Raw genomic sequence first — 20,307 nt, forward strand, 5'->3', positions numbered from 1 at the left:
TGTTAAGACATAGAAAAACGCACCACACAAAAATACTGCAAAAGGAAACGGTCGCCTTATATACAGAGTGTATAAACTCAAAATGCACATCTCACTTAAAAAATGTGAAAATGTGAACAAATCAACTTGTTAGAGATGTTCTTCTCCTGTTGAAAAAACCCCAAAAAAGAAATAAATAAGTCTTCTCATCAGATATTGTTGCTTCTTTCCTATGTGACAAGAAATAGGAGACAGATGTTTGTTTGTTTTTTTAAGTTAATTCCCAATAAAACTGTTTTATTGCTAACTACATTGCTGTCTGTATTATTTCTGAAGTCCTAAATGATCACTTTAAAGTGTTTGTGCTAATAACATCATGCACAGTCAGACAGGCATGGAGAACAGCACTGACTGGGAGGCTTTAAACAGATCACATAGTTCAATTCAACATATAAGACTTTAAGCATGCACAAGCATCTACTTAAAATCATTTGAATTTATCATCTGTGATATTATTATGTACAATTCAATGTATTTTGTTCATCTCCCTTAAATAAACAGGCAGCCTTACAGTATGAAATATTCATGTACAAATACAAATATTGTGTGTGTACTGTCTCAGTGGCTGATAGAGCCCCACAGGCCTCAGTGTGAGCTTTACCACCTGAGGCCTGTTAAACTTAAAGTAGTTTAATGTGTCGGTGCTGACGATAAACACATTTTAAATGAAAGCCAAACTTTGGTAGCACAGAAACAAGTGGCTATTCTTTGTGACCATATGGATCGCTCCCTCATATTACCATTACTTCACCCAAAGGCACCAAGTTAATACTAAAAAGCTGCAGCAAAACACACAAATATAAACAGTATTTGGTGACAACTTTGCTTTTAGCCTCTAACCCTCTGGGGTCCAGGGTATAATTGGCCGTTTCTGACTACTTTTGATTTGGCCTCTATATTTCACCTTTAAAAACTGTTTATCTTGCCAATCTGTTATTTTCTCATTTTGACATAATGTGTCAGCACAATTTATCTAAATTCAGACAAAATTTTAAATATGAGTAGAAAGTGATATTTTTGACTGTAAAAACCACAAGCATGTTTAACGAATCATTTTCATAACTTGAAATGCAAATAGAAATTGTACATTTTTTACAAAATATGCACAAGTTTTGAAAACAACAAAGTTATATGGTACTATTGACCTAAAAATGCAGCCAAGGCTCAGACGTTTTTTATATAACCATTTAAAACTATTTACAGAACAATCAGGTGTTCTGCATCAAATAAGAAGGCACACAAATTATTTATGCAACTCCAAAAATAGTTTGTGTTCAGTATAACACAGATGAGAACAGCACAGGGATAAACCTGCAGGTCTGACAGCAGGTGTGTCACTCAGCGTTTACACTGCAACCTGCCTTTGGTGGCTTTTTTGCAGCAACTGTGACTACAGTGACCACACACTAACTTGAGACTCCAAACACGGTAAACGTCACAAATCTCTCACGTATCAAAACTCGCTCACTCTCGCCGGTCACTCCTAAAACTTCCCCCTCTTCCCAAACAACCAAATGCCACATGTTGCCATATCTTTTTTTGATTGGTCAACGTGGTACATTTTTTCCACCAATGGGGAAGGAGTGTTTTTTCTTTTTCTTTTTTCATTCGCAAGCAAAGCGTGTTTGCTAGCGCTCTCCTTAGAAAACGCCGTTTTTACCGTTTCTTCCCGGAGTAAATGTCACTGTTTTATTCAGAAAAAAACAAAAGACATCGGTTTTACGTGGCCTATCAACACAATTTAAAAACTGGTATATAGTTTGAAGTCCGCATGTTTGACCCAAGTTGAAATGGAGACTCTGGGGGTTAATCAGAAAGCCTTAAGTTGGATAGTTATGTATCGGGCTAATGTTTAAAGCTTTCACTTGAGTAAATTAACTCATATTACTGCTAAGGAATGTTAGCTAAGTTCACAGCATATTCCATAATTGCGCTGCCATACTGCATCACACTCAGTGCATTTCAATCATTTCTCCAGCGAGTTTTATAGCAAAATGATAATCATAATTTTAAAAAATAGCACGTGTAACGTCCCATATGGAAAAGAATTAGTAAAAACTTATAAAAGACTTGCATAAGATGTGGCCTATTTCATATAGTGAATCATATAAGGCTTATATGATTTACTCATGAAAGTGGCCACTTTCTCATTACTTTCATATATTGTTTTAGTAAGTATCCAAAACATACAAGTTTCATTTATATAATTTTTCAAGGGATCTTATATCTGTTTTCTCTTGTATGCTTTTCATACAAGTTTCACACAAGACATAAATCTTATAAAGTTTGTATCTATATATCTTTTCCATATGGGGTACACGTACTGGAAAATTATTTACTAGGACTCACCTATCATGCGACTGGAGAGCGCAAACTCCGCCATTGTCGTTTTCCATCACACTCATTAAAACAGCAACCTACAGGTATGTTAGCGCACTCATCCCCGACTGTCCGAGGGAGGGGCGGGGTCACACGTTGAAACAGACGCAAGGCAGCCCAGGCGGGGAAATCTTTCTTTTACATTTTGCGACTCATTTTATTTCTCTATCTGATAAGAAAACTATTCAATCAGATAGTTATTTATGGTGAATGAAATACAGTTACACTTTCAAGCACTTTTAAGCACAAAATCTGAAATTCAAGCCCTTTTCAAACCTTGAAAAGACAACATTAAAATTCAAGCATTTTCAAGTATTTCAAGCACCCGTACGAACCCTGTTACAAGTCCTTTAAGATGCCCAAACAAATATTCCTTGAGATTAATAAAGAAATTATAGGAAATCTTGACCATAAGAATTCAAGCTGTGCTGAAGAATAAATCTGGTCATTCCAGTTATTGCTTGACAGAACTGTGAAAACTCTGTTTTTGCCTCATATTCTGTACTTCCATTTATGTTTGCACGTTTCAGTAAATCGCTGCATTCATTTCCCACTTTCCTTACAAAATATAAAGAAATTTTACACTGGCTTAATACTTTTGCACAGTACTGAGCTTATAAAGCAGATATATATATATAATAATGAGAAGTTTATTTTCCCTAAGATCTTTGTTGCATGCGCCTCATGAAGACTGGGTCTTTAGAAACACCCACACTATGCAGTGATTTAGAAAACTACTGCAGTATTGGTGCAGAGTGTCTGCTGGTGTAAAGTCTTTAAATTGAAAACTTAAAAAAAAACCATTTTAAATTACATTTAACACCAGACACATCAAATATTGTATTTCAATAGAACACAATCTCAACCTCACACACAGACATTACTAAGCCAGCTTTTCAATCATTTTTGTTTTCTTAGTTTAAAAAACAAAACAAAAGAGGACAACAGCCTTTTCAGTCACACAGCAACATGTCATCTGGCTGAGGTGACTCCAGCCACAGGGATGACAGCCAGAGACGAGCGCTAAAGACGACCTCACTAACACACAACCACAAAAATGTAAAAAGCCTTTCAGAAATACTCGACAGCCTTTTCATTCACACCTTCAACAGCCCGTGTTAAATGAGTCATTTCCCTGAGAGCAAAGATAAAACACCTTGTCAGTCTACCGTATCATAGCACATAGCACCACTTTTAGAATGATGGCTTCATCATGGTTCCCAGATACACAGGCACTCACTTCCCACTAAATAAAGCTTAGATGGAGGAACTTACTGGGGTGATGTGGGTCACAGAAAGGCAACGGGTCCCATCGTTTTAACAACAGCACTGACCTTTATGTTCGAGTCTAATTTAATATGTATGCTCGTCCCACAGAACGTGCTGCTTGAGGAGTCAATTACATATGAAAAAACACAATTGTGAACAAAGGAGAGACAAAAATAAAACACACCGAAGGAGATTCCCCTTTCTGAGTCATTAATAAAACAATGTAGCTAACCCTAACAGAAGCCTATGATACTCTGCAGACCCTTGAAATTAATTTGAATTCCCTCATCTAATTGATCTTATGCGCCAGCCCATCAGCGTGTGTGGGATTGTGTATAAAACTGTAACTGAACGGCAGTGAGGTGGAAAAAGAATAACTGCTTATGACACTATTAGAGTGCAGTCAAAATCACATTTGATTATTGGCGCAAAAAGAATTTGCATTACTACATATTATTGTGATCTTTGGAAAAACAAGCAAACAGACCCACACAGTAATGACAGGCTCAAAAAGCCAGATTCATTTTAGCACAAGAAAATAGTATTTAATTTAAACTGCAACCGTCATTGAATGAAAACATCCTTAAAACTAACATCATTAAAAATCAAATCAAATTGGTGGGCAGTGGGGGGGTGGGGCTTGGAGCCTATCCCAGTTACCATAGTGTGACGGGCAGAGTACACCCTGGACAGGTCGCCAGCCTGATGCAAGGCTAACATTAAACTTAAACAAAATAAAATAAATTAGGGGGCTCCACTATAGGTCAGCTGGTTGACCAGGCAATACATATGCCCCAACAAGGGTCTGTCCATTTCTCCCCACACAATTTCATCTGGCCCCACCCTTTCTTCCTACTTTGGATAGTACAGACTAGACTGCAGTCTAATACAGTCTACAATGCCAAAAAAGAAATCTTAAAAAAAACAACTAATTGAGAAGTTATCTCTGCTAAGTGTAGTGCTGAAGAGGCTACAGCAGCAGCCTGAGTAATGAGTCAACATCACCAGTGACCCACTTGCCATGGCTATACTGGATCCATTGTCATGCCTTCCTTCCTAAAGACCTTGGTGATACTCTTCATGATCAGCTCCTCAACATTACCACGGCCTATTAACCCAGTTAGCCCGAGCACCTACTATTCCTCCTGCTAAATTAGCGCACGGCCCATATGTGCCTGGCCTGGTGTGACAGAGTGATTTACCAATGTACAGAAAGTAAACCAGCCCTGAGAAAAGGGCTTTGGTAAGCACTATCAGTGCCGACCCCATCTTGAATTGGAACATTATGAATGAGACACAGGCTGTGGAAGACAGAGGCTCGTGGTGTCTATCTGTTTATATGTGTGTTTAAAATTGCATGCATTTCATGCTGTGCTGTGGGATTCCTGGCATATTTTTCTGCTGATTCGGCTAAACTGCATACTCGCTCATTCGTAGTAACTAGGACATAGGGCTAGCCAACAGAACGGGGACACCTGGAGTGATGGTGTAGAATCAACAAGAGACTCTGTTCGTTCCGCTGCGTTTGTCACACTGATGAGAAATTCTGTTTGTATTTGGTCGTCTTGGCCATTTCAACACAAAAACCAGAGCTCAAGCTTAACAGTATTAGCTTAACTCTATGCCATCTTCCACTTCATGTTAGGCTTAACTGTAAAAGGTTAAAAATCAAACAAGGCACCCCGTAAAAGAAAACAGTCATTCTAAGACAAAACAGATTTTGTACTGTTGCTATGTAGGCTGAAAAAAAACTCACCACGAGTCATTCAACAGGCGTCTTTAACCCAGTTAACACAGGGCCAGTCTTGTCTCAGATAGACAAAATGATAGAAAAACTAAAAGAGAAAAACTAATTACTGACCTGCAGCATATAAATGTGGCTTTGCTATAACCAGGTTACTAGAATGCATGTGAACATGTTCTCTGATTTCTCAGAGTAACCTGATTTATCCAGATATAACCGTTTCCTGTTTGCATATAAACAGCCATCTCAGTACAGAACTACTGCGTACCGCTCCTCTACTACAAAGTGAAAAAAAAAACATTTTCCACATTAGGGATGGGCTATATCATATCGTTCACGGTAATACCGGTGTAATTTTGGGCAACGATAGGAAAATGAAATATCGCGATAGAATATGGGTAAAGCGCGAATGCGCAGTGCCTTTGTTTACATACGCACATGGCGGTGACGCAGAATGAGAAGAGCAAAAGCGGATCGTTAAATGAAACGGATGAACCAGAATTGGTTTGTAAAAATGCTGCAACTTCAGTGGTGGAACTGGTTTAGCTTTCGTCCATCAGATACACAACAAAGCACTATTTTTGGTAGCGCATGCTAGCGGGCCGTCGTTATTACCGTGTTGTTTGGAAAATACGGCACACTTAAAATCAATCCTTTGATTCTTTTGAAAATCGACAGTGCCCCTTATAATCCCGTGTGCCTTATGTATGAATTCTGGTTGTGTTTACTGACCTCGAAACGATTTTATGTCGTACACGGCGCTCGAAAATCTGTCAAATGTTTTAGTACGACTTTGCTAAGCTATGAACCCGCACCGCTTGATGGATTGTCGGAGCATTACGGCTATTGTAGGCAGGCGCCTCGCGGAGTGATACGTACTGTGCTTCAACATAATATTACCGTATTGTGTGTGTATAACCTCTTTTTAAGTTTTGTGGATATTATACGTGGTTATGCTGAGGATATGTCGGCCAGTTTCCACTGGAAATGCCTTTTGGTTAAACTGTCAGCAAGGAATTTGCACTGTTACATTTTTATATAACTTTAATGCACATAACAAACAGCTGCTTGTTTAAGTGAAAATACATTGATGGGTTTTTTTGCACTAATAAAGTTGTGGAGTTGTAAAGTATTTTGTCTAGTGACTCAATTATATCGTCAGTTATATCGTTATCGCAAATTTTCAAATGTATATCGTGATAATTATTTTTGGTCATATCACCCTGCTCTATTCCACATCCTATTTAACAATGTCACACAGTACAAAAGGGACAAAGCTTTCTGTCATTTGGCATTGAGAAGCTCAAGATTATAACCTCATATCGTCTCAATCATCAACATCTGGAAAAATCCTGGTGTGGAAGATCATCCCTTGCAATTAGGCCTGGGTCTCCAGTTCTAACAGGACAGTCTTCAAAGACCACACAGTCATCAGCCTGAAGGTAGCACGACTGAGATTCTAGACCACAGAGTGAGATTAGAAACCAGACGTTATGATGTGACATCTCAAGGCCCCTGAGAGAACTTCCAGCGGAAACAACCAGAACTCTGATGTGTTCCAGCAAACTCAAAGTTTTTCTGGTAACGCGTTGATTACAACTTGGCCACCTTGAGAACTCTGTCTGCCACCCAAAAATCAAAATCAGGTTGAAGGATCACCGCTGAAGAAGATCCAGTAGATGAAGGCACAAGTGTCCACTAAAACCTAAAAATAGCAAAATGCTCAAAACAGTCTAGAAGCACAATAACAGGAATATCTTAAAGGAGAAATCAACCAAACCCAAAATCAGCTAAGGCTTTCCGTTTTTGTGGGACCAAATACTGGATCAGACCTCATAAATCTAGCAAACACAGAAAGCGAAGGAAACTCAGACAAATACAGAAGTATTTCCTTTGTGGTCTTCTGCTTTCTCATAAGAACTAAAACATTCAACAACTCTCTCGGCCGAGGAGGACTCAATTTAGCACAACTTGTTCAGTGCAGTGGTTCAGCAAACCTTTACTTTCCATAAATCATATTCATTTCATTTTGGTTTCACTCCATAACCTTCCCGCCTCACCTGCAATGACTATGCCCTACCCGTGAGGCTCGCTAAACTTCAGGAAAAAAGCACACATGCAGTGTCTGTGAGAGAATTTTGTACTACAGATACATCGAATCAGGAATAAAATTCTGAGACTCTCAAAAATCCAAATCAAGGTTAGGACAAACATCCTCTGACAGCTTTCAGTCACAGTTAAATATTCAAAAACTGCAGGACTGTGTGGGTCTAGTCTGATATGTATGTGAACAAAAGCATCAAGCAACCAGCTGTCATCGGATTCTCATTCTGACTATGATCGCTTTCTCTTGCTTACATCTGTTGCACCTCCATCTGGTCTCCACGGTAACAAGATCGAAGGATGGTCTGCTGCTTAGCGTCCCACAGGTGCTCCTTTAGGAAACCCCCAGCCTTCACTGCTCTCTCCACCAAGTCCTTGTCTCCCAGCACAGCTCCGACACGAGCGTAGGCCGACAGCATCAGGCCTAACAGGGAGAAAGTAGCGGTGATGTCGTTGAGGGTGAGTGTATTGAGGTCACCAAGTAATAAAATGACATACTCACTGCTTAGGTATCAACATGTAGCCCCTGCCACACTTCCAATTTAGTTATCCCCCCCTCTCTCCTTTGAAGTCCCCCTGTTCCTCCTCTTGTCCCTATCTGCATCCATCCTTCCTCCCGCTTTCCCTCCACCCGTCTTTCATGTAGTAAATCAAAGCCTAGTGGGTGCACAGCCTCGCTTTCAAAGTTTTGCAGCAGAGGACAGGTGATTAATGGCAAGGTTTCTTCATTAGAGAGGAGACAGAGAGTCTTGCGTCTAATTGGAAAGTTCTCAGGATCGCCGAGCTTCATTACCTCACTAACACACACTGTCTGAGACGTCAGCCCCGGGAGCCAAATTCGTGGGTGCACTTGTGTATGTGTGCTCTTTTGTAATTAATCGCATCTGAGACAATGTGCGGGACAAACAGTGCTAAGGAGACATCACATTAATCCTAAATGACAAGTGTCTGTAATAATCTACGCACACTTTGACACTGCAGAAAAACGGCGTGCTCATGAATATAAGCGGTATTTACTGTAAATATATGACAGTCTGATAAAATTGCTTGTGATAACTTGACATAATCAGAATCAAACTGTCTTGTTGAGAAAAGAAGAAGTGCTCATAATCTATCAACTAATATAATGTAAGGTGTCTGTTTCTGTTGTGGAATTAATGGTCACATTGTGGAACATCCCACAGAAAAACTGTGTAACACGCTGTGTTACACTTTTGATCATGTCTGCAACCTGAATCACTGATCAGACAGATCACTGCCTCTGATTAAGAGGCTGAGCTGTCTATCGATACTTAGCTAATCCAGCCAAAGCATCGATGAGCTCATGCCACAGCCGTGCACAATTTACAAGACCCGCTACTTATGGTCAGAATTTAATCACACAGTGATCAACTTATTGGTCTTAACCCAAACTGTGCCCAAAGGTCAACATCACTTTTGTCATTTTGAGGCAATAAGCTCAGAACTGTGATCGATCGTGAAACGCTTGAACTACTACGTCACTGACATTGTTTGGGGGGGGTTTGTGCATGTCCTTCATAGTGACATAGTTTGATGTTTAAAGTCACAGCTTTTCCATTGGTGCACTCTAGCACTGTTACCTAAAGGTCGCTGTCCAAATTTCTCCTGCAGCATGGAGGGAGACACAGTGCAGGTTCAACAATAAATAGTAACTCTAAGTTTGAAGCTTTATATTAAATTAATGGCTAAATTTTGTATGTAACAACAGATGACATTTGTTGATTTGTGTTAAGAACGAAAGTGCAGGTTGGCAGTTACTCTGTGGGACAGATGAAATTCAGATGAAAGGCCCCTAACTCACCAATCACACAACACTAACTGACCAATCAAGGTAGGAGTACACAAACAACTGTGTTTACTGCTGTTTTGCCAGGTAAAATTACTGGTTTTGTCAATGGAGTCTGACTGAGCGCACCGCCTTCTCTTCAGGTAAAAGCCTGGAAAAGTCCTAAACATAGTGTACACTTAAACGGATATTGATTCCTTTTTGTGGCTGAAATCCATGTTGGCGCTGACTGTGTCCTCAGCAGTACATGGCTATAGTTCTGTGCTGTGTGCTGTCTGTTTGAGTTTCTGTCACTGCCATCTACTGAAGAAAACAAACTGACTGTGGATCACAACCTCAGCCAGCCTTACTTCAGATAAAATTATCTATCCCCAGCTAAACAGGCAAAATTACTTCTGATATCTCAAATTTGATTTTGTACAAAATGCAGACATATGTATTGGGTAGGTAAACACTAGGAGTGTTTGGTCCATTTAAGGTAAAAAAAAAAAAAAAGATTAAAGGACTAAAGAGGGGGGCTGAGAAGGGAGTAAATTTTCTATCGTCCAAAAAATGAACACATTTAGGCAAATTTATGAGAACAGGAAGTTACTAAATGAGTTTCTAATTATTTCTCATCTTATCTTACAGAGCTCATGTTATTACTAATCTGTGGCTCACTTTCACAGTCTGTCTTTTGTCCCATCTTCCTCCCCTACTCCCAGCCAGTCACAGCAGATGGCCGCCCTTCACTGACCCTGGTTTTGCCACCAGAGGTTTCTTCTGGTTAAAATTGAGTTTTTCCTTCCCACTGTCGCCAAAGTGCTTGTTCGCAGAGGGTCGTCAGATTCTTGCTTTATTCTCTATTATTCGGGCGATCGTGGCTCAAGAGTTGGGAGTTCGCCTTGTAATCGGGAGGTTTCCGGTTCGAGCCCTGGCTTGGACAGTCTCAGTTGTTGTGTCCTTGGGCAAGACACTTCACCCGTTGCCTACTGGTGGTGGTCAGAGGGCCCGGTGGCGCCAGTGTCCGGCAGCCTCGCCTCTGTCAGTGCGCCCCAGGGTGGCTGTGGCTACAATGTAGCTGTGTGTGAATGTGTGTGTGAATGGGTGGATGACTGGATATGTAAAGCACTTTGGGGTCCTTAGGGACTAGTAAAGTGCTATATAAATACAGGCCATTTACCATTTACAGGCCATAGCTTCTTTACTTTACAATATAAAGATCCTTCAGGGGACTGCTTTGAGTTGACAGCTATATACTGCTCCTTAGTGGAGAGCTTGCTCTCCTGCTGCTTGGCTGTTTAGTACCCAGGGGCCACAAAAGAGAACAGGAAGGCTGTACAGAGGGTAATTAACACCACCTCAAAAAAATCACTGGCTGCCCTCTGCCACCCTTTGAGCCCATCACCAGCTCCTCCCATCTCAGGAAAACCAGAGCTATCACAGGTGATCCTTTGCACTCCGTCCACCAATTTCCTGCCCTGCTGCCCTCCCACACCTCCAGACTTACAAACAGCTTCTTCCCCTGGGCCATTCTCACATGCAGTCTTTTCTTTGCTCTATATCCAAGCACTTTGCAACTATTTTGTTCTCTATTGTGTGCCTTTCTCTTGTTTTGTATAAATCCCTCTTGATTGTATATATTTCTCCTTTTTGCTATTTATTCCTGCTGTGTACAATTTAGATTTTACTCCAGCACAGTTGGTGTGGAGCACACACAATTTCGTTGTATGTGTACATTAACAATAAAGGACTATTCTATTCTATATAAATATAATTGAATTGATAAAAAAAAATTAGGAACAGGTTTTCACAAACAAAGACACGTAGTGTGCCCAAAAAGGATAAAGTGATTTCAGTGACACTTCACTGTATGAGTGCAAAGCTAACACAGCTGAGTGTTGCACTCTGTAGACGGTCGCAGCACATCCCTCTCACAGTCAGCTACATATGACTTATTAATGTGTATTATTGCTCCAGGTCTGCCTCGTTTTAATAAAAAAGAACTTGTGGTCTGTTGACTGCCTGAATAAAATGATTGAAAAAGGTGCTGTTGGAGTCCTAAAAACGTTCATCATGAGTTATTGATTCCAGAAAATGGAAAATGTGAAATTCTTCCCTACCTAAACCTGAAAAGTAAAGCGATATAGTACCTTAACTAAAGAGAACGTGTTTTTAGTGGTCTTTTGTTCCCTATAAATTTGCATAAATTTCCACATACATTTTCCTCTTAGTTTTCCCTTCAACTGGCCCCTGAATTTATTTTTAACACTCAGTGGCCTTAATATATATAAAGCTGCACCATTCACCCTCAAATGTTTTTGTTCATATCATCAAGCTTATTACGATTACTCATCTATTAAACAGAAACATCAATGATCCTGAGCCTAAGAGCCATTTGAATGAATGGAAGTGACCATTTCAATGCTGTAGTGTAAACTTTACCATTCCAGGAGGCCAACATCTTGGTGTCCAGATGAGGGCGTGGCCGACTCTTTCTCACTACGGCCATTTTGGCTCTGGCGGAGGCCAGGAGCTCATTGACTTTCTCGACAGTGATGCCAAAGCGAGCAGCTGTTAACTCGACTGAATAACGCACGATCAGCACATTCTGGCCCTGCAGCTCCCCGTGGGGGTCCTGGCAACACACAGTACAGGGAATAAGAGGGTGTTCACACATACTGATCCACACTGACTGCAGCATTTTTCATGTTAATGGTTACTGACACTTTCAAGTCACCTTAAAGTCCTCTGTGACTGAAATATAATAAACCATTATCATTCTGTGCATATTCACTTTCATTCATTGAGCAAGACCAACACAACTAGAACAAAAGTACCTGTTCTGGAGCAACATTGCCTTGCTCTTTGACCCCATAGTGATGCATAAAGATGTCAGCCAGCGTAGCATTACCAGTGGTGCCCTCCACCACGTCTGGTAAGAGCTCCCGAACTTCAGAGGCTGTCCACACGCAGAAAGCCCCCTCTCGCTTTTCTGGTCCCCCCGAAGCCGGGACAGAGTCTGCATCCTCTGCACTGTAGAAGCCCCCGGACTGTTTCAGAGAACGCACAAACACACAGAGAGGGCAGGAGGAGGAAGAGGTGCTTTTTAAGGACGAGAGACAAAATGCACTGTTGTAGATCAGCTGAGAAACATGCAACAGTATTCACGACACTCTTTCTGTTGCTGTGACATGATGATGAAAAACAACTATCTGAGAACATGCAAAAATTATTTTAGACACTGAAATTTCACAAACGCATTAATTCGGAAAGCTCAAATCTAAAAGTAAAAACACATGAAAACCTAAAACCGTGGCAGTTGGTTGGAGAAAAAGCAGGACGGTTTAGCATCCTTTTCCTAAAATGAAGACTTAAACACTGCACTGCTACTGCACTTTTTTAAGATCATAACTGACCTATTAATGTGGTTGGGAAACACAGAGATTTGCCAACCACAAAGGTTAACAGGGTTTTAATAGATGTACTGTAAAAAACACATAATGACTCTCAATTAATTTCAACCCCTATGATGCAAGATAAACCAAGCTTCAGGTAGTTAAAAAGGAAATACAGAGACTGAAGATCACTGAGACCCACACAGCTCACAGGAAACCAGCTGAGGTAAAAAAGTACTCCAGTAATTTAGCCTGAGGACAATCACGGAGTCTCCCTCACTGTGGGAAGATCCCACCCACTGTATTACAAAAACGCGGCATGAAGTCTGTAGAAAATGATCTTTGCAGCACCAATTCATTAGCCTGTAATTGCATAATAAATCTTAGGGAATATTATTATTGCAACAAGTCTGGTTTTAATTGTGTGCCCAATTCACTTCTGTCGCCTCATTTAACAAAAGGAAAAAAAAAGGCTTGACCCTTAGACGAGAAGCAAGAGTTTAAGAGGCTATTCATCAACGGGGTCCCACCCCGTGACCTTGAGGATGCATGAACAAAAAGAATCCATAGAAAGGAACTTAATACAGTGTTGGCTTTAATATGCCTGTGCATTGATTCTCCAAGTCTGTGAAAAATGTCTTGACACATGCTCAATCATGCAGGTAAGAAAATCCCCAACACAGCCACTTCACAAGTGCATGGCACAACACAGAAGAGCCACCTCCACAGGACAAGACTCAGCTGTCCATCTGCATCTTAAGGATAAAGGACACTCTTTCGAGGATGCCAATGTTCACATTTTGGACAGAGAGGACAGATGGTTTGAAAGAGGAGTGAAAGAAGCCATCTATGTCCACTGTGACCGACCATCTTTGAACAGAGGCGGTGGTTTACGACACCAACTGTCTGCCATCTATAATCCAGTTTTGAGTTCCCTCCCCAGACGCCTTAACGCCCACTCACATCCTGGGCCATCTGACCTCAGGAATTTGCATGATAAGGTGGGGCCAGGTTTCACAATGAGCTCACCCGAAACCCTGGCTGATTGGGACCCACACCCAGTTTCACACCTTGGCTCAGGCGATTAGAGGATCATCAGGGGGGTCCTTTTGTCCCTCTGTGGGGGGATACTCCCACTAGGTTTAAATCTGGGACTCCCCACCATTTGACCTTAGAACTGAAGAAGCTTCTCGGATGAGAGGTGAAACGTCTTCAAGTAACTTAAAGAAGTCCAGACGCTTTTCTTTGCAAGCTCCTTTGACTAAAATCCCCAAAATGTTTTTTGGGACTGTAGAAAGATAAACACGGTTAGTATCATAAATATCCCGCTTAGCTCCACAGTGTAGGGGTTTACACATTTGCTCAGCTGGAAACATAAATCCTCTTCGGGGTTATATCAGGAAGGACATCCAGTGTAAAAGCTCTGCCAAACTAAACCTTTAAAGTTACCTGCTGTGATGACCCTTCGTGCCAAAGAAGCAGCCAAAAGAAACTATTTCTTGTGAAATAGTTTCTTTATTTGCTGATTTACAAAACCATCACAATGATGGTGAAGAGTTCCCATTACCACAAAAACAACACAGCAGTATTGCACACTGCAGACTCACCTTGTCGCTCAGGTCTCTGGAGACGTAAAGCAGTACATCCTTAGCCACTTCTGCAAAAAACTGCTCACCTGAAACCTGGAAAAACAGAAACGCACACAAGTCACCTCCCAAAGCAACATGATTTAACCTTAACATGACCTCACAGGTACTGTCACGTGGAGTGGTCTGTGCAGTATGCAATGAGAGTTCTATTTGTTTGAGTTTGTATGTTTGTGTCCTAATTAGGGTTTGTTTTTCAGTCTCTAACTTAAAAGCAGGCCAGCCCAGCAAGCACTCACGGGAAAACTGAAAACTATGGCATTCAGATTCTTAAGTTGTTTGCTGCATCATAACTCAGTGCTGTCCACTGCAGTGAAAAACACTGTCAAGTGTTTGAATGGATGTACTAAAAACAGTAGAGTACAGTCATTTTGACTGAGGGCTAAATAAATAAAATAAAAGTTACAAAGTACAGTCTGACCACTCCTGGATTTTTAGGACCTATGTTGATACAGACTTTGAGGAAGCAAAAAAAATTCCAGCATTACAACATCTGCAATACTTTTTTTACTGCACTATATTAGCGATGTGTGAAACCACTTGAGATGACTAGATGTTTAATCACTGCTGCCCTTGATAGTGATCATCAAAATTACTGCGTAGTTTAAGAAATTCATCCATTTCTTATTCAATTCTGGGTCACAGGGCGCCTGACCCTATCCCAGATGTCATAAAGTGAGAGACGATCAGGTCAGACTTCACCCTGGCATTCACACCTTCAGTCAATTTAGAATTTCTAAATAACTTAACCTCTTTGGACTGTAAGAGGACACATGGGGAGAACATGCAAAGGCTCCATTACTCACTGCTCATTGATTCAAAACCAGGACCATCTTGCCATGAGGAAACAATTCTAACCACCACACCAGTGTTTCACCCAGCTAAAGCAACCTAAGACGTCACACCGGCCCATCCTGATGGGCAGTTACAAACAAGTGAGATGAAAGTAAATAGATGTGAAGCAGAGCAGTTCTTGCACTACTTTGTCACAGGAAAGGAGGGACTGTGTGTTGGGAGTAAAACAGTAAAACACACTGGACATGTAAAATTTCTGAAACTATTTTATGTTTTAAAAGTATTTTTATTAAGCTCACCTATTCTTAATGCAGCCGTTCACACAGACTGTGTAACATTGCAGGACTAATTTGCCGCATTAATTTTTTTATTTTACATTGTGGGCCACATTCAGCCTGCTTTGATCGTCAGTTGGGTGAATCAGTGAAACCCTCCTTTCAGCATATTAGTATAGAGGTGAAATATCTTAGCTCAAAAAGACGTGAAATTTCAAAACGGCCTCTCATTTTTTTCTATATAACAAGGAAATGCTGCTCTAGTAAATGAAAGAAATCTGTTATCACAACTCTTTGGGCTCAAACTGTAAGAAATAAATGTGTAAAATTACAGAATATGTTCTGGTAGGTCACTGCCCAAACAATAAGCCTGACAATAACAGCACATGTGTCATCACTGTGAGTGTTTGATTTGACTCTGAAACAAAGTAAATGTTTGCCATCTCTTATGCTGGAGATTTTAGGTTGGGGGGGGTAACATTTATTATGCAGACAAGAGAGAAAGATCAGAGCTAATTACACTGTCAGATACACAAACAGCCACACAGAGACAATTGCACACACCTGGAAAGCTGTTATGTAGGCAACAGCCAGCTGAGCCTGGTCGTACAACATCTTCTCAAAGTGAGGAACATGCCAGGAGGAGTCTGTGGAGTAACGATGAAAACCCTGAGATAAAGAGACATAAAGAGGGAGGCTGCTTAATTTTACTCACTAAAATTAGTTGAAAGTATCAGTACTACAACATAAGTATATCTGACTTGAACTAAAAACACGATTACATTAAAGAGACCAAGAGTACATCTGTGTGTTTTTGTGTCTGACATGAACAAACCAGGCTTGCACATTAGAGAAGCACCACTTCTGGCAACTTTTTATTTAATTTTCTTGTTTCTTGATGAATAAAATGTCCTAACAGTACAAAATGCCCTTTTTAAGAGCTTTCCTCTACAGTTTTGATTCAGTCTGTCATGCATCTCTATGACTCGCCACTGCATTCTGTATGATTTGATGGGTTGGGCATCACTGACTACCTGCACAAAATAGCACTAACATATTTTGGTTTTCTGGGTAAACTTCCAGGTTGTCTTGGTATCCTTGTCTGTTCAAGCACAAATGCCCTTTTAAGACTTTGCTTTTTTGATGAGTTCTGACAGATGTGGGAAAAACAGCGTTTTATTAATACACACCTAAACTTAAACATGCCAGTTTCTACTAGTGAATTTAAAATTATCATAAAATGGAATGGACTGAAAGAGACATGTGGATGTTTTTCATGAGAGGGTTCTAATATTTTATGTTATGGACACTTGTATATAGTACGTTATGCTGAAGACCTCACAGAACAGAGCAGGCCTCAAGGACATTGGATGTGGCATTAATTATGCTAAAAAAGGTTGAGCCAGGGTAGAGCTGGGTTGCAAAGCAGCAGAAACGGTGGGGACAGGCTATATGACAGCTGCCAGTGTGACACACTGTATCAGCTGAGCATCAGCTGATCTAAAAGCATCTGCCCTGTCAGCCAGAATTTAGGATTCATTTATAAATTTTTCTGACAGTTAATTTTCTCCCTATTTTTCATGAATCTTTACCACTTAACCTGGTGGTTTGAATTTAGTATTTCTGTGTTTAATATTTATTCATATATCAATTTTTTTTTTACAATACTTTGCCATTCATAATCCTGATACAAAAAAAAAAAAACCACAAGAAAGAAAAACCCTGAATTACAACACTAGTTTGGTTTGTTTATACCTGTGCAATGTGGTCATGGATGCCTCCCAGTGCCATCATGCGAAGCGTGTGCAAGGCCATCTGGAGAGCCTCGACCCCTTCCGATGTGGAGCGATTCACAGTCCAATAGGACATGAGGAACATCAGATTCACTACAGATGCATAGGCAAGAAAGAGAAACAGGAAAAGACTTGCTGTCAGGTAGTCAAATAAAGAATTTTCTACCGGCCTTAAAGCTACAGAGCGGACCACTTGGGCTCATGTCGACCTGGTGAGGGGAACTTTGGAGCGTCTCTAAAGCCTCCATACTCTTCCTCATAGGAATGGGCGAGCTGCTGGAAGCAGCGATTAGCCACGTCTGGAGCCAGTGGAGGACTTTGGCCTGCGTTTGCAGTGATGGTTGTGCCTTTCTTCAGGGCCTCAATGATCCTCTCCCCACTGGACTCCAAAGCAGGACGATTATTCTGCCACTTTAGAACACAAGTCATACTTTATGTCATTCATACACTTCCACAGTGACAGCACAGGAGGGTAAAGAGAACAAACAAAAAAATAATTTACATCTCTTTAAGGACTTTTTTTCATCCCCACTAACAATGCATGAAATCCGATATAATAATGTGAAGTTTTACTACCTGATCTATGATTCTGGTGAGGACCGTCTTGAACCCAGGTCTACCTCCACGGTCTCTGGGAGGGAAGTAGGTGCCTCCAATGAAAGGTCGAAGTTCAGGAGTCAACCACACACTCATAGGCCAACCACCACCTCCACTTGTTGCCTGGAAATAATTCCCAGGCAAAAATTATAAAGGGGCACTAGCAGAGTGAAGCTGAAAGAGATTTTCGTGTGAAAATGTAAATGTATACAAACCTGCACAAAGGTCATGTAGACCTTATCCACATCAGGCCTCTCTTCTCTGTCTAGCTTGATGCAGACAAAGTTTTCACTAAGGATTTTGCCAATTTCCTCGTCCTCGAAGGACTCCCTCTCCATAACATGGCACCAATGGCATGTGGAATAGCCCACTGGAGGTCAAGCAAAAGAAAATTCTTAATGTAGTGATCCAGATATCTGTAATCTATGTCTCGGAGATTTTTTTTTTAAATCTTACCCGATAAAAAGATAGGTTTGTCTTCATTCTTTGCTTTGTCAAAAGCATCCTTCCCCCATGGATACCTGACCAAAAAAAAAAACAAAAAACAAAAAAAACCAAAACAAAACATGGCATTTGGCAGTGCTTTCAGAAAGTATGTCTATCTGAAGTTTAAAAAGCACTCACCAGTCGACAGGGTTGTGCGCATGTTGTAGCAGGTATGGTGACCTCTCCTTAGCTAACCTGTTGGAGTGTTTGTGAGAAGTGGATGATGGCCCTTCACTCCCTGACGCCATACTCATGAAGACAGATGGACTGTACACACAAGATACTTATGAATGTGGATCCTGATTCTTATTAGCAAAACAGAGCAATCTTGATGTTGCTGCCTCAGCGTGGGCCCAAATATATAATAAGTTGTGAGTCCGGTTTAACTGATAAGTACAGTGACTAAATACCTTACACAATGTTAACTCAGCCCCAGGATGTCATTGTGTTACCCTTGAGTAATACGATAAAAATACAGCTACAACATTCAGTTCAAATTTCTCAATACATACCCGTTCCTTACAGAAACATTGTCAATACCCTGTGTAGTATATCGACATAAGAATAGATAAAATAATATACTAATATTAACAGGTTAATTTTTACTAATTACAATTCTTGAGCGTTTCTGGGGCTTTACAAGCTTGTTCAGCAGCTCCTTATTAAAGCTGCAGTAGCTGTCAAGCAGCTGTTAGCCCAGACTGGCAGCCGTGGCGAATTCCATTTGAATATTCTCCAATTTATTATGACTTAGCTTAAAAATAAAAGTTCATAACCCGAAAAACGTCAACAAACAGCTTTCATTTTATGAGACATTTTCGTTGAATTCGGGTGGAAAAACAGCACATGTGTGCGTGATTTTTCACGTGTAACTTAGAAGCACAATGCTAAGATTTTCATCGTTAGCGGAGGGTGGTCGATGAGTTGCCAAGAAACCAGCTAGAAAAGCTAACCAGTTAATAGAAACCAAAACATATGGTCAGCCTTTGTACTTACACCGAATTGAAATGCGTGGCATTATGGTTTTAATCAAATGTTTGCTCCTACGGGAGAATGTTAGCCACGAGTTAGCTTTAGGGACATATTAATATGAATGATTTTATATGGGAGTATGGTGCGGTTCGACAGTGCTATTGTGCCACAAGCAACAACCGTATCATAATACAACAGGTCGTGCCTTTTATGCTAAGCCCGCTATGCTTGCTGTAAAATGTCAAAACAGTGTTTACGTACAGCTAGCATTAGCTACACATTAGCTGAGGCAGCGTTACCTGAGGTAGCAGGCCGCCCGGGGATGGAGGAGCGGTGACCTGTCGCTTGGTGGGTGGGGAATTTGTCTGAAACACCTAAAGTCACCCTGGGATTTATGCTGTGGACTATATGCTCGCGAATAAGCTGCAATTAACACGCATGCAGGTCCCGCGCAGCTATGTTTGGACGCCGACCGACGCCATGCTAGTCTTAACATCCTAATCCACCAAGTGTGTCACTTTAGCAAGCTAACGTTAGCTAATTTGTGAAGAGACAGCAGTCAAAACTTCCAGGCATGAGTTAATCACTTTTTTTTTTTGCAATACCCTCACTTCACAGATGGAGGCGCGACAACAAAGCAGGAGTGGGGATCACAGGAGATAATGTAGTATTTGTTTTGGTGATACAAAATAAAAATGACAAACTGTGCAGTAACATCTTCTCCCAAGTTTGTTATTTTCGTAAACGAATTTAAATTAAATATAAAATCTTTACATTACCTAAAGGAAATAAAACACAAATTCTAATATATTATAAACCATCTTTGCATTGCATTGGATATGTGAGATAAAATATATCTGCACTTTTTTCCTACCTCCTTGTGTATGTGGCTTATAATTTAATATTACACCCTGTTCATATGCTTATTTTTCTACACATTATTTTATTTTATTAATTGTTACTAATCTTGAATTTATACAACACAAAATGTATTTGTTTTTGTATTTGACATATTAGATAAAATT

General features: G+C 40.5%; 1 protein-coding gene across 2 annotated transcripts in view; it reads right to left on the reverse strand.

Annotated features, from left to right (window-relative positions):
• spata20 (spermatogenesis associated 20) overlaps positions 1–20,277 on the reverse strand; it is a 227,575-nt gene extending 207,298 nt beyond the window's left edge. For both annotated transcript variants that reach the window (XR_014875716.1, XM_085170426.1), the window contains exons 1-12: positions 19,582–20,277; positions 18,449–18,577; positions 18,281–18,345; positions 18,040–18,194; positions 17,804–17,947; positions 17,437–17,638; positions 17,190–17,320; positions 15,999–16,103; positions 14,326–14,400; positions 12,161–12,373; positions 11,766–11,958; positions 7,790–7,958 (exon numbers count right to left, since the gene is read on the reverse strand). Coding sequence is in view for 1 of the 2 variants with exons in the window: in XM_085170426.1 (XP_085026552.1) it covers positions 7,790–7,958; positions 11,766–11,958; positions 12,161–12,373; positions 14,326–14,400; positions 15,999–16,103; positions 17,190–17,320; positions 17,437–17,638; positions 17,804–17,947; positions 18,040–18,194; positions 18,281–18,345; positions 18,449–18,577; positions 19,582–19,778 (1,778 nt within the window). In the remaining variant the exon portion in view is untranslated. The remainder of the gene's footprint in view (positions 1–7,789; positions 7,959–11,765; positions 11,959–12,160; positions 12,374–14,325; positions 14,401–15,998; positions 16,104–17,189; positions 17,321–17,436; positions 17,639–17,803; positions 17,948–18,039; positions 18,195–18,280; positions 18,346–18,448; positions 18,578–19,581) is intronic.
• Positions 20,278–20,307: the final 30 nt, after the last annotated feature.

This window comes from Neolamprologus multifasciatus, chromosome 8 (genome assembly GCF_963576455.1).
Source record: "Neolamprologus multifasciatus chromosome 8, fNeoMul1.2, whole genome shotgun sequence".
Taxonomy (NCBI): Eukaryota; Metazoa; Chordata; class Actinopteri; order Cichliformes; family Cichlidae; genus Neolamprologus; species Neolamprologus multifasciatus.